The sequence below is a fragment of the Echinops telfairi genome, unplaced genomic scaffold (genome assembly GCF_000313985.2).
Source record: "Echinops telfairi isolate 266 unplaced genomic scaffold, ASM31398v2 ScPeMD7_7458;HRSCAF=8496, whole genome shotgun sequence".
In the NCBI taxonomy this organism is placed as follows: Eukaryota; Metazoa; Chordata; class Mammalia; order Afrosoricida; family Tenrecidae; genus Echinops; species Echinops telfairi.
Window position 1 is genome coordinate 34,528,264 of NW_022111358.1, and position 14,059 is coordinate 34,542,322.

The following is a 14,059-nucleotide window of genomic DNA, read 5'->3' on the forward strand; positions in this document are numbered from 1 at the left end:
CCCCCGGTGATTTTGACAGGGAAGCCAGTGGGGAGCATCCTCAGTGTCCACTGGGGCAGGCCACGCAGGGTTTCTCAGAAGAGCCCCCTGGGGACAGAGCCACTGCAGCTTGTCTCATGCCCACGGGGAAGGTCTTTCCAAATGTACCCTTCAAGGGGCATCCTTCCCTCCAGGCTGGCTTTCTAGGGGGTGGGGTGGGGGGAGACTTTTCTCCAACCTGTTTGAGAGCCCAGAATCCAGCAGACTGCCTTGGTTGACCCCCAAAGGGAGAAACCCATCGGGTGAAGAATCACGGCCCCTGGGCCCTGGCTGAGCAGGCCAGCACCCCACACTCCCCCCGAGAGGCTCACCAAGTACTGGCCCTGGTAGAAAAGGAACACCCCCAGAGCAGATCACCCTCTGCTCCCTGGGAGGCCCCGGTCCTTGCTCTTGGGATGAATGAAAGTTCAGATCTGCCCTGAAGCTGGGAACGTGAACTCTCCTTCGGGGCTGCTTTCTCTGCAGCCAGGAGCTCCCAGGCTTGGAGGGGTTCTTTTTGCCTCTGGGTGGTGGGGACTCTTTCCTTCCATTCAGCGCCCCAGGAGAAATGCGCAAGCCACCCCTACACCGACAAGACTGACCCCAAACCTACTTTCATTTTCTTCCGGCCTGGATTGTGGACAGTGTCTTGACAACTAGGAGACAGAAGACAAGGAGAGATGAGCTGTAATTTTCCCTTTCCCCATGCAGTTGTGAACCAAAGTCTAGTTCTCTAGATGCTGGAATGTTCTAGGAATCCCCGACACCACCTTAAAGGGGGCAGGCAAGCGGGTGGTGTGCCGGGGGCAGCGTGACTACTGGGCACCTTCGGGGCTCCTCTCCGCTGAGGGTGAAGACACTGCAGAGGTGCCCTGGGTCACCTCGGCCATCTCGGGGCTTCCAAAATTGGCAGCGAGAGCAGACCAGCTTCCTTGCCATTGATCTCCGTGGATGGCGGCATCCCATGCCCGATTTGCAGGCAGTGGGGGTGAGGGCCTTGTTAATTGGCCACTTGCCTCACCACTGGCTTTTAAACAATCGGTTGTATTCTCTGCCTGGCAGGAAGCAGCCGGCCCATCAAGGCTCTAGGCTCGCTCTTTTGTGCCACAATGAGAAACACTGTGTCCTCCATGGGAGCACATTGTGCCAGGCTGAAAGGATGTGGGCTGGGGGCAGAAGGGATGATGCTCTTCCGCAGAGAAGAGGGGCTTTGTGACAGGCTGAGGGCAAAACAAGGGGTGCTGGACACTGTTACTGGGGCAACTGCCTGGCCAGTGCGGGGGCAGCTTTGGTTCCTGATTCCCTTTCCGTGCCCCAGGACAGGCAGGGCCTCTCATCCTCGGCTTTGGGGGGAAGGCTGGCATTTCTCCTAGAGCCAAAGGCCCTTCCATCCATTGTCTGCCATGGAGGGAGGGGACCATAGAAAACCTCCCTGCCGCTCGGAGTGGCTTTTGACTCTTAGAGACCCGGACTGGACGGAGGAAAACCACCCCGGTGGCTTGCTGAGGTGGTCAGTCTTTCCGGGAGCAGACAGCCCCATTTCTCTCCTGCCGAGTGGCTGGTGGACTTGAACCACCCAGTAGACTTACAGCCTGGTGAATGAACCCACTAGGATAGCGCCGATCACGGTCTCTGTTTTCTCTGGGGTACCAAGGAAATCTCGGTCTGCCTTTAGGTTCACGTCTGTGGCAGGTATCGACTCTATCTAACCAGCTCCCGTACTCTATGTCGGTAAGTTAGAAGTTCTTCCAATCACAGACCCCATTTTGTTGGGTCGCTGTGGCCCTTCTGGGTTTTGTAGAAATGATGTCAACGGGGAGGGAGCCTAGAGAAGGTGCACCCAGCCTCACGTGGGCACGCACGCCCCTTGAGACTGCATTTGTCTTCTAGACCCACCACTCTCAGACCCCTCTCTCATCGAGCCTGCAGTTTGCTGTCCACAGCACACAAAGAACAGTAGACAAAGAAGGGAGCTGGCTTCCAGAGACCTTGTGAGGAAGGCCTGGCACCCTTTGGTCCTTTGCCTAGTGAATGCCCCACGACCCCCACGTAGACCACTCTCCATTTGGTGGTCTTTGGATACTCTACAGTCACTGGGTGCTCCTAGCATTTCTAGTGCCTGAGACATGATTGCTGGCGTGTCTGTTTCTTGAGAGACAGGAGGAGAAGGCCTGGCCTTACTTTCCAGAAGCTCACAAATCTACTGGGGAGACAAATTGCATATGGAATTGCTAGATGTTTCAGGATCTCCCAGTGAGAGAAGCTCTTAAGCTGTTGTTGCCAACAGCCTCCGGGATTTTGCTGGGCCTGGCTGGTTCTCTTGCCCAAGGGTGCTTTTCTCATTATCTCCTGGCTCAACCATTTGGTGAACCCGCTCTCTCCACTTGCCCGTAAGCTCCTCAAAGAAAGAGGAATCATGGAGTCTGTCTGATAGCTACTTTCCCTGACTCCCTCTTAGCCTCTGGAACGGCCAGGTCTGAATGAATGAGCATCACCATTAGCAAGCATGGGTACCAGTCCCTTAATGAGACACAACCAAGCAGCCCCAGGGGGCATTCATTCTCCAGTTCTGGTAGGGCAGAGAGAGGGCAGGAGGGCGTCTCTCCCAACCCAGTGTCCCCTTTTTGATAAACATCACAAGAAAATGAGAAACAACAAACCCACGGCCACCAAGGCAATTCTGACTCATGGCCACCCTACAGGGAGGTGAGAACTGGTCCGTCCGGTGGGTGTCCAAGACTGTTAGCTCTGGACAAGAAGAGAGAGCTTTATCTGTCTCCTGAGGAGTGGCTGGTAGTTTTGAACTGCTGCCCTACTGGTTAGTAGCCCACTGCGTAACCACAGGGCCACCAGGGCTCCTATAAAGAAAATCCTGAGGTTCACATCAGGAAGAGTCTGAATTTGACAAAAGGCACTAGGTTTCCTGCCTCGGTCTGTGCGCCTCTGAACTGGCAACCTGCACTGGTTATTGCTTGGTGGTTTAAGTGGGTGGCAAGTATTTCGGGGTTGTGGTGTGAGAAGGGTGTTGTCTCGGCATTTCTCCTCCCTCCCACCCCAAACCCCAGATTGCTCCTGGTGCCACGGGTGTCTTTTCACTAGGACGTTTTTTATCAAGAGCAGCCTGAAGCCCCTGGTTCAGGATCTTGGTTTTAATCCATTGGGTGTGACTGCTTGTGTCTTCTCACGTTTAGTTTCCCGTCCTGGGGGTTACTGCTTGTGCTTGGATTAACTCACTGTGACACGGGGGCCATCTGTGACCTGTATCAGCTCTGGCTTCTTTGAAGTTGAATGTGCAGTAAAAAGTTCATTAAAAAGATGTGGGATCATGAAAATGAGGTTATAGAAATGTCAACAAAGGATCATTTCCTGCTTCCTGTGCTTTCTCCATTAAAAAAAAAAAAGATCTATTTCTCTAGGGAATGTGTGTCACCATTAAAACCATGGAACAGTCTAGGAAGCACAGGCCTGGGTCAAAAAGAGGGTGAGATTCCTGAGAAGATATCTTGGCAAAGACCCAGGCCGTTTTCTTAATTGAGAGCTCAAGGTCCAAGGGGAGACTTGAAGTCAGAAAAATAGGAACAAATCTCCAGTTCTCACGAGTCACGGTTGGAACCCAGCATCCTTAATCAGATGGCTCCGCGTGGTCCGCAGGAAGGGCTGTCTGCTTGGAATCACTGGGTTCAACCGCCGAGCAGAGACTGAGGTCAGCAGATCCACCTGTCCATTTGAAGGAGGAGAGGAGAGGAGCGAGAAAAAGGGAAAGGGGGAAAATGGAGGAGGAGCGAGCAAAGGAAGAAGACACGGAAGAGAGAGGGACACGAGTGGGATGGCACAGTGCCCCTTAAAAGTTTCTTGGCAGCTTTGGTGGCTTGTCTACTGTCACCTGAGCTCACTTGCCAGCCATGCCCTTTGGACCAAGTCAAGGTCAACTTGTATGACCCGAAGGCTGTGGGAGACTCCAAAAACGTACAGGCATAGCTGGCTTTGGCATGACCTTAAGGGAAGCGTTCTCTCCCGGCAACTCTCCCTCCTAGCCTGGCCACAGAGAGGTACTTCATGAAGAAAAGGTGTTGTGGGTTGAACTGTGTCACCACCCCCAACCCCGATCTGTATCAGTTCAGCAGAGCTGCGATTCCCAGCCAGCATTAGGTAGTTATCCTTTATTTTGTAACCTGGTAAATTATAAACGCTCACCGCTATGATGTTAAGAAGGCAGGATGCCGTCTACAGGATTAGTTTGTATCTTAACACAATCTCTTTTGAGATTTAGAAGAGATTAAACCAGTGAGCAGAGACCGGAGAGGTCTACTACCACCCAAAATAATGAGCCAGGGATGAAGTATATCCTTTGCACTCAAGGACCCAGTGCTGAGAACCTCCTACACCCAGGGGTCGGGGGTGGGGTGGGGGGAGGTTGATGTCAAGATCTAGGGATTTAGTCCAAGGAATGCCAGATCCACAAAGGAGACAAAGACCTTCTCCCTACGTGGTGACAGCAGAGGCCCTTTCCTAGAGGCAGCACCCTGAATTTGGACAATGTGAGAGAGTACATTTCTGTTGATTAGAGCAATCTAGCTGTAGTTCTGTTGTAGCAACACTAGAGAGCTACAACAGAAGCCCACTGGGATTCATGGTTCTGCCTTTACCATGACAAAGTGTGCTAGGACACTTTATAGGTCAGCCAGTCCAATGTCCTCATTTTTCCATGAGCATGATTCTGTCGAGGGTTAAGGACATTGCTAAGGCTAGCCACCAGTTGGTGGCAGAGTTCAAGTTCTCTCTCCATACCATGCAGTCACCCAGAGGGCCCAGGTTTTCTTGTTAGGAGGGCAGCTGCCGATGACCATTTTGTTAATTACATCGCCACTTCCCTAATGACAAATGGTAATACATCAGCACCTTTATTTCTTGGCAGTCTGTCTCCTCCAGCGGGGCACACATGCACACACTCGCACACTAGCACAATAGACCCTGGGCTGGAAAACCAAACACACACAGAGGACCCTCTTGTGTTCTAAATGCTATTGAACCAGCTCTCCCCTCCCAAGGTCTGTTTTTCACAGCTCCTCCATGCCTGGGCAGTGGGCACCCTCAACCTCCGTGTCCCTTTCGGTCACTGCCAGCAAGTGAATTCCCACTCATCCCAGACCCTAGAGGGCAGGGGGAGCATCCCTGTGGGTTTCCGAGACTGTAATTGTGTCCCGGAGCAGAAAGTCACATCCTTCTCCATTGGTGGTTTTGAACGGCTGACCTTGGGGTTAACAGCCGGAGACATAACCGCTCTGCCACCAGGGCTCCTCCCCTGTATCCCTGTTGTTGGCTTCTATTTTGAGAGGTAAATATCCGTGGAGACTCACATGATCACTGGTGACTGTTTAATGACTACTTATGTGTAATAGTAAACAATTATGTGATTATCGCTTTTTAGCCAGAGGGCCATCGTGTCTATGTGACAGCTGCCAAGTCTTAGTCTTAACAACTGACAGTCTCCTAGTCTACCAAGTGACTGTGAGCCTCAGCATCATGTATCGAATAACCAACACTGCAAAGTTCTGTGAGCAGCTGCCCGATGGCCCTGGGTGCGAGCCCAACTTACCCTCTGTCTCCCGGCAGCGCCGAAGTTGAGCCTCATGAGTTCGGCAAACCTCTGTTCATAAAGATGAAGCAATAGCACCAGGTATAAGCCGGAATTCATCAGCTCATTCTGTGCCTACATGTGAAAAATATAAGAAATAGTCACGATCTAAAGCAGGCATAAGGCACGTTGGGACCGAGGGCCATAGTAAAGATCTGAGACATTCCCGATGGCAGCCAGCGCCCCAGGCCGCACCAAAGAGAAATGATTCTGACCGTCACGTGTGGGGTGGGTTCATTACAGGTGGACTGTGCACAGCAGGCTAATTTTTAAGTTGGTCATTGTGTATGGCCCCCGAATGATGTTATAGCGATCCAAATGGTCGTCGGCTGGAAAAAAGGTCCCCATCCCGGATTCTGAATCACGGAGTGGAGGGTCACAAGGTCAAGAGGTGGTAAGGAATGGGGCCAGAACTCTGCCCCTAGGAGGTCCTGCCTTTGGGACCAGAGGAGATCCAGGGTAGAGGCCTGGGCAGCCGTTCTCTTGGGAACCTTTATGACCTAGAGAAGGGTGCTCTGGGAAAACACCCTTCTCCAGGATCCATCCCAGCCCATGAACAATGAGTACGCTGTGACATATGCAGAACTTGGCGTTGGGAGTTTTGGGGAACCCAGGCTGTGCTGGGATCCTGTTGTGGGGCTGAGTGCTGGCCTCCAACAACGATGTGTCCAAGCCCTACCCTCAGAACCCGTGGGGTGGCCTTGTTTGGGGGTAAAAGGCCTTTGCAGATGCAATTAAGGATCTTGAGAGAACATCATCTTGGACGTTCCGGGGTGGCCCTCAGATCTAATGCCATGTGCTTGTGAGAAAAAGGCTGAGGAAGTGGTTCTGAGACCGGCAGAAAAGGGACATGCGCGATGCACAGAGAGGAGGCGGCCAGGAGAAGACAAAGCCAGAGGATGAAATCACCAGCAAGCGGAGCGTAGAGCCATCGGAGCTGGAAAATGAGAGGAAGGGGTCTCCCGCCGGAGCCTCTGGGGGGGGGGGGGGGGGGGGGGGGTAGCCCAGCTCAGTAGACGCCTTGCTTTCCGATTTCTGGCCTTCAGTACCCAAGAGAACATACGTGTCTATTTTAAGTCGCCTGTCTACCAAAACCCCACTACATCGAGTTGATTCCAACTCGGGCTGACCCTCTATAGGGTTTCCGAGGCCGTAACTCTTTACAGGAGCAGACAGCCTCCACTGTCTTCTGTGGAGCAGCTGGTGGGTTTGAGCCACCGACCTTGAGGTTAGTAGTCCAACGCTTACCCGACAGTGCCACCAGGGCGCCTATGAAGGAGCCTAGTCTGTGGTAATTTAGTATGACAACCTTAGGAAGCTAACAGGTGTCCGAGTGGGGTCAACAGTTCCTGTATTTGCCTGCTAACTGCAAGGTAGGAGGTTTAAGCACACTTAGCAGCTTCTCAGAAAAAGTCTTGGTGGTCTAAAAAACACCCCCCTCCCAACTCAAAACAAAACATAAAAACAAACAAAACCCAGCTGCTGTTCTATAAACGTTCAGCCAAGTCTCGATAAAAAGCTTTTTAAAAATCCAGCCGCTGAAACCCTCTGGAGCATCATTCTACTCTGACCCAACCGGGATGACCCATGAGCCAGAGTCAACTAACTGGCTTTACTGGCAGGAAACAAAGACAGACCCCCATCACATGATGTGGGAAAGCATGACTCATTCATGAGCAGCTCCGAGACCAGCGGGGAGGGAAGTGTGGCACACACAACGTGGATTGGTTGGCTCTAACATGAAGGCAGGCTTCTTGGAGGAGGTGGCCTTTGGCGGCTGTTGCTGGATGCGAGGCACTCTGGTGGAGGGCAGTGAGGTGTGTGTGTGTGTGTGTGTGTGTGTGTGTGGTGTCCATCAGACAGAAGTACCTGGTACCAGGAAAGGTGAAGGCATGAAAGAGCCCCGTATGGACTGGGCCAAATCCCCCTCTCCCTGGAGAGGCTGGAGGACACAGGGAGGCTGTTGCCAGCACTGAGTGTAGCACCTTTGAGCAGAAAGGCCGACTTGGATCGAGGGAGAGTCTGAGGGCCCAGGTGCCACTGTGGAGCGTGGCTTCCCTGGATGCCTTGTTTGCAGAGAAAGGACCTGCATGGATATTTCCCTCCTGACAGTTGGGCCTAACAATGGTCTTGGCTAAGGTCCCTGCCCCAGCCGGTGTGTGAGCAACGACCCCTAACTCCAGGACCCTCTGTCTGCAGGGGCTCAGCAGCACTGGCCTCAGTGCCTTGGTTTGTGTTCCTCGCACATGCCCTTCCTGTGGGCTTGTCGCATATATCTGCTTTAAATAGCCATCTCCCTTCTTCCCCCCAGACCATATCCGCAATGTCCTTGATGGCCGAAGCAGCTTCCTTCAACTCCAAATTCACTGCCATTGAGTCAATGCTGACTACTGATAGTGACCCCATGGACCGAGTAGAATGTCCACTGTGGGCTTCTGGGGCTGTCTACCTTTCTGGGAGCAGGGAGGCTCATTAGTCTCCCTCGGAGTGGCTGGTGGGTTTCAACTGCTGACCTTGTGGTTAGCGGCCCAACATATAACCCGCTAAGCCACGTCTCATCAGTCTGGTCTCTGCCTCCCACACGGGTATTGTGCATGTTCCCTCTGTTCGCAGAGCTGCTGGCCGCTGGGAAGGCCTCACCTTCGGGGCCTTTCACAGCGGCACATGGTGTTAGTAAGGATCCCCTTCCTGGGTGGGGGTGAGGCAGCTGTGGGAACTGCTTTGAACTCCATCTGCCTTCAAGCCTAGTCCCCAGGGGAGGGGCGTGGAGGTGCTCGGGAAGCAGCCCGGCTCCAGAGACTAACATTCCCAGCAGAGGCCATGGCCCTTGACCTCACCCTCAGGGGAAGACAGAGCTCCGTTTCCCAGGAGACGCAGAGCTTGGATTCGAGCCAGGGACCACTTCAGGGCCTCAGCTGCCTGCCTGCCTGCCTGCCTTCTGCATCAGCCTGGGCCAACTCCCTGTTCCCATTAGATCAAGGACGTTGGCACCCAGTGCACCTTTTCCAGAACAAAGAAGCTATCGGAGGAGGTACTGAAGACCTGAGCACGTTCCTCCTGGATCTGTGTCCCCTTTGGGACCTTGGTGACCACAGGGCCCCAGGGCCACCACTTTCTCCCCCGCTACGGCCCCCGGGGTCCTACAGACCTGCCCTGGAAGGCTCACGTCAAGAAACCTGGGCAGTGCAGCTGCCTGTCTTGAGCTTTGGGCCATGTGTCCTGGGAGCTCCTGGCCTTGGCATGGAGAGGAGGTGGCCTGCTTTCGCCTTTCTGTTTTAATTGCCTCCTGTCATCCTCTCAGGAGGGAGTGGGTGCCCGCTTTCTCCCGGGAGGCTGCCCTGCCGCTGCCTCTGAGGTTGTCCCTGGGGCCACCGCCTTGGGAAGCCTTCCAAACGTGTCTTTCAGCCGGCTCCTCCAACAGACGAAGCCAGGCTCGGGTTTGGCCACCCGGGCTACTACAGCCTCCCCCTGCCCGTGGCCCTGCCCACTGCAGCTCTCTCTCCAATGTGGCACTGTGGCACCCAGGGAACCTTCCAGCAACACACCCTCTGGATGCGGCAGGGGAAATCTATCGGCTAGAAAATGGCTTGCAACTGTCACGCGTGGGGAGGGGGCACTCACTAAGGCCCGGAGGCATGCAGATGGGAAAACAGGCACTCATGTTTTCTGCAGACTGTCACGCGGCGCCGACAGTCATCGTGGGCCCTTTCCTTGGCATGGGACCTATAAAGGCTGGCGGTGCCACGCAGGGGCTTAGCGCGCCCCTCACGGCGGGAGTTTGACCATTTGATCGTCCACTGGGAGTCAGCCATGGAGCTCCCCACCTACAAGTGGGAGGGGCTGGGTATCGGAGAAAGTTCAGCAGAGGTCCACTGAACGTGACCTTGGAGCCTTGATTACAGCCGAGGCATCTTGGAGGGTGCAGGGGTTCCTCGTGGGGCTGCTGTGGCGGTTTGCCACAGCCAGGCCCTCCTCGGGAGGCAGACAGACACTGTTGAGGCTTACCGGGCAGTTCGACCCTGGCCTCCATGAGTTGGCACCTACTCAATGGCAGTGATTTTTCTGTTTTGTTTTCATCACAGCTACTCTCCACCCAGCGACTCATCTCCTGTGGACACCCCTCCACTGTGCCCCTCTGTGCCCCAGCCTGGAGAGGTGGGGTAGCAGTGGCCAGGAGGTGGCCCACGATTTCCACTGCGTCGACATCCACTCTGGCCAAGAGCTCGGCGACTGAGGGGACCCCTTCACGTCATTCACCAGAAGACGCTGACAGCACAGGCACGCACTCTCCATCAACGTCTTCACCTGCGTTCTGGAGAGTCTGACTAGGGGCTGCGTGAGTCCCAGGACATCTGTCCTTGGCTGGGGTGGCTTGAGAGCAGGCCTGTGCTTCGGAGGGATTCAGCCACCAGCCTGCTGAGCCCCTCCTCTGCGGTACTGGGAAGCCAGGTGGCCACTGTATGGTGGGAGAAGGCCTCCCCACCTTTTGCTCAGCGGCCCTCTCTGGCCCTGAGAGCAGGTCAGACCCTCTGCAGATGTCCCCCCGGCTGACTGGGCACCCTGACCCACTTAGGGTCTCCTCTTTGAAGGCAGCGGCTGTGTTGGGCTCCCCAACCAAGGCGGCTCCAGGCCAGTGTCTGACCTACAGTAAGCACTCAGCGAGTGTTTGCAGCATCACCACCATCCACTACTGCTCTCTGTCTGACAACCCAGCCCTTTTACATTGGGGTGAAGACGGTTCCTGGGGGGAAAGGCTTGGTACCACTTACAAGGACAACTGCCTTGCAAACGGTTCCAAGTCCACAACGAAATGCTGAGATCATTAAGAATGCTGCTCCTGGCCCTCCAGGAACCAAATGATGGGTCATAATTGGATGGGCGACCTGGAAGACCATTCCTGGTAAGAAAACGGCCCCAATCGGACAATCAGCTCCTGTCACGGTCACTTTCCCCAGAGCTGGCCGGGTGTCACTGCAGGGGGTGGCTGTGCACCAAGCCAAGGGAGGAAGATGGTCAAGTAGCCAACTTTAAAGGCTTTCTAGGAAATTGGGGCTAAAAATCAAGAAGAAACACACACACACACACAGTTAATATTCTGTAATGTATATTTTACCAGTCTCTCGCAACTGTGATGAAATGTGCATAATGTAAACATTCATAAACTTTATATATTTTAGATGGCCTACCCCAAACCTGGACCCACCCCAAACCAATCACTTCAGAAGGCCTGAGCAGGGAGTTACGGTGTCAGGAATCTAACAGAACTTGACCGAAAAAGGGAGGGTGAGGGGGGAAGGAGGGCGCATTACCTTAAATGTCAGGTGTTATTATCTCTGGTTGGTCAACCGTGGGAAATAGCTGTGTGTTTATGATTTTTGTAATTAGAGTTAAACCAAGGGCGAGGGGAGCCCTCAGTGGTGAAAATACATGGGGAAACGCCAACAAGCCAAGTTGATTGCAAAGTTAGTTGGTTGCACGTGAGCGCTGAGGCGAAACCAGCTGTCGGCCCTTTTTGGCCCAGTTCCTTTCCTTGTGCACGGCTCGATGTGCCAGATGGGACACCAGCCAAGCCCCTCCTCAAAGAGGGAAGCCCCTGCCAAAGCGTGGAAGGTACTGGGGGCCGGCTAAGATTGCTCGAGGAGGCCAGGTTTGGGAGTGAGAGGAAGGGATGCGGCCTCAGAAGCACAGAAGGCAAACACCAACCCTCAGGGCCAGGCTGAGGGGCCTCCCCAAGTGGACGTCGTCCCTGGGTCACGCTGAAGTTGTACAATGTCCTAGATAGCTTCGTGCGGAATGACAGCTCCCTTCCCTCAGTCTTAACCCACAGGGACTTACTGAACGCACCTAAGTCCCACTTCTCTCATGTCTCCAGTTTATCTCAGACCGTTAGCGAACGGATACCACTACATTCACAATGGGCCATCAGGATGGGAGAGTGTGAGCCCACAACGTGTGAGTCCTTCCGCACATCAATATCGCAGTTGGTCCTGGGACCGTGGCTTTCCCACCGGGGTGGGTCTGCTCATCTCGTTTCCACCTGTGAGTATAATGAAGGGCATTTTCAAAAGACTTTGGTGGCCTGTCAGGTTCTCACTGCAACGAATTTAAAATCGTTGCCACTTCCGAGGAGAATAATTACCGTGCTGGATCGTTTGCATTTCCCCTCCAGATCTACTTTCTCCTTGGCTCTGTGCCCTCGAGGCTGACCTCCGAGGATTCATCTGGCAGGCTCCCTTGCCCTCTGCTTCTCTGTTGCGTTTGGCCAATGGGAGGCCCTGGCAGGGGGCCAGAGGGTGTGAGGGGAGAGAGGCTGGGGTGGTAGCTCCCACTGTTCCCTCCCTGCAGGGCAGGGGCATGACGGTGGCAGCTTTCTTCTGGGGACCGCTGGCTGTTGACTGGTCCCCTCCACCAGTGACAGCCCTCCCCATCCCATCCCGCTCCTCCCCCATCACTGCAGGTCTATAGGTGCCTTGCCGTTCCGTTCCTCACTGCCTTCTCTTCCTGCGGTCAGTTTTGTCCCGAAGGACAGCTCTCATCCATCACTCCATTTGCACATGCCATCATCCCCTCTCTACTCTAGCAGACACCATCACTTTCCACGTTCTTTCTAGAATGAGCTTGTGGCTGGTCAGGATGCAGTCAGTTCCCGGGAGACTCAGGGCACGTGGTTCATTCAGCGGTGCATTCCTGCCTGGTCCCTGGCGCACTCTGGCTTTTTTCCCTGAGTGGCAAAGAGGTCGGTCGTGATATGGCCGTTGTAATACAGCAGCTCTGAGTTACTGAGCCCCTTCTCGTGCCTTGCCCTGAATTTTGGGATGTGCGTGTGGCTTTTACTGCCTCCAGCCTTCCCCTTCCTGCAACTCATGCAACAGAGATCTAGAGAGTAGGTTTCCGGCAAGGTCACAAGAAGGGACTAAGACTTAGTCACTAAGTCTTGGGTTCAGACTTTGTTCAACGCTGTTGTGTTTTGCAACGGGCCAGGTTGCCTCTGGCTATAAGAGTGCAGAGATTTTGGTTCACTGCAAAGATCTGCTGGCGGTGGCAGCCAGAAACTATAAATATCACTGGGAAAGGCACAGACTCGGGTAGCAGCAGCTTGGCAGCTGCAGGACAGATGGAAATTCTTGAGACCAAAAGAGACCTTGGCCAGACCGGGCATCCCCTTGGACTTTGGGTACTGGTGATGTGCGTCGTGTCCTGTCACCTGGCCTCATCTGGACATGTCCTTCTCAGCAAGCCTGCCAGGCTCCATTTTTCGGGATGACCTGTGCTTTGGGATGACCACGCGGACTGGGTCTGCGCACTGGCTGGCACCCTGACCTCAGGCTCACGGAACGCCTGGTTCCTTTTAGTATTTTGACTCCTGCGGTCTCAGGGGCTAAGGATGTGAGCTGTTTCTCTTCCTCACCTAGGCTCTCTGTCTCTGTGGGGTAAGCCGCAGTGCTGAGAGGCCGAAAAAATAGAGGAACTCATCAGGCTGAATTTAATTCTCAGACAAGACTCTTTCTCTCTCTCTCTCTGGACAATATCCCGAGGCCTACTTTCTGTGATTCTGCATCGCTAGTACGGCATTATGTCCACTATACCAAGTTCCTAACTGTTCACATATCCTCTTGGCTTGTATCAATTCCAGGGCTATGTCTAGCAGCCTTAGCATTTATTTTTTTAAATAAAGAAACTAGAATTTCCAGAATCATACAGTCCATTTTGACTCAGATTTGCTTCTTACAATAAATAATAAAAGTCTAGATACAGTTAATGAGCTGAGAATTGGAGTGACATTTCGATTGTTAGTCATGATTTGATAGTTTGAAAATGGTGCGCTCTCCATCGGGCTATCAGTCAGTTGTTTCCAATCACGTTACGAGGGAGGTCAGTCTTCAATTACAACGGGAATGACCGGCAAGTATTATTTGAAAACATATTGATTGATGGCTTATTATGTGCCGGGCCTCTCCTTGATGAGGGTCATTCAACAGAAAGACCAGCTACATCTGTAATCAGGAGCGTTCTAGTAGCCGTGTTAAAATAAGCAAAACAAAATACAAGTGAAATTCATTTTAACAATAGACTTTCTTGGACTCCATATATCTCAAATACTATCATTTTAATATGCAATGAATATAAAATTATGGATGTCATCGTTGTTGTTTGTTTGTTTTGTACTTAGGCTTTGAGATGGGGTGGGGGTGGGGGTGGGGGTGTCCCGCAGCACATTTCTGCCAGCCCTGGCTGCATCCTTCAAGGGACAAGTCCCACGTGTGACATGTCTGTGGGGGGGCTGTGCAGTCCCACATGGAAGGTTGATCGCTTGAGAGTTGGGTGATGAAGAGGAGCCTTGCTGGCGGGCATTGTGGTTAGGAGCTGGGCTGTTAACCGCAAGTTTGGCAGTTCAAACCACCAGCC

General features: G+C 53.4%; 1 protein-coding gene across 1 annotated transcript in view; it reads right to left on the minus strand.

Annotated features, from left to right (window-relative positions):
* MARCHF10 (membrane associated ring-CH-type finger 10) overlaps positions 1–14,059 on the minus strand; it is a 99,005-nt gene that overhangs the window by 2,424 nt on the left and 82,522 nt on the right. Inside the window, exons 9-10 of the mRNA XM_004707530.2 lie at positions 5,615–5,728; positions 632–674 (exon numbers count right to left, since the gene is read on the minus strand). Coding sequence (XP_004707587.1) covers positions 632–674; positions 5,615–5,728 — 157 coding nt within the window. The remainder of the gene's footprint in view (positions 1–631; positions 675–5,614; positions 5,729–14,059) is intronic.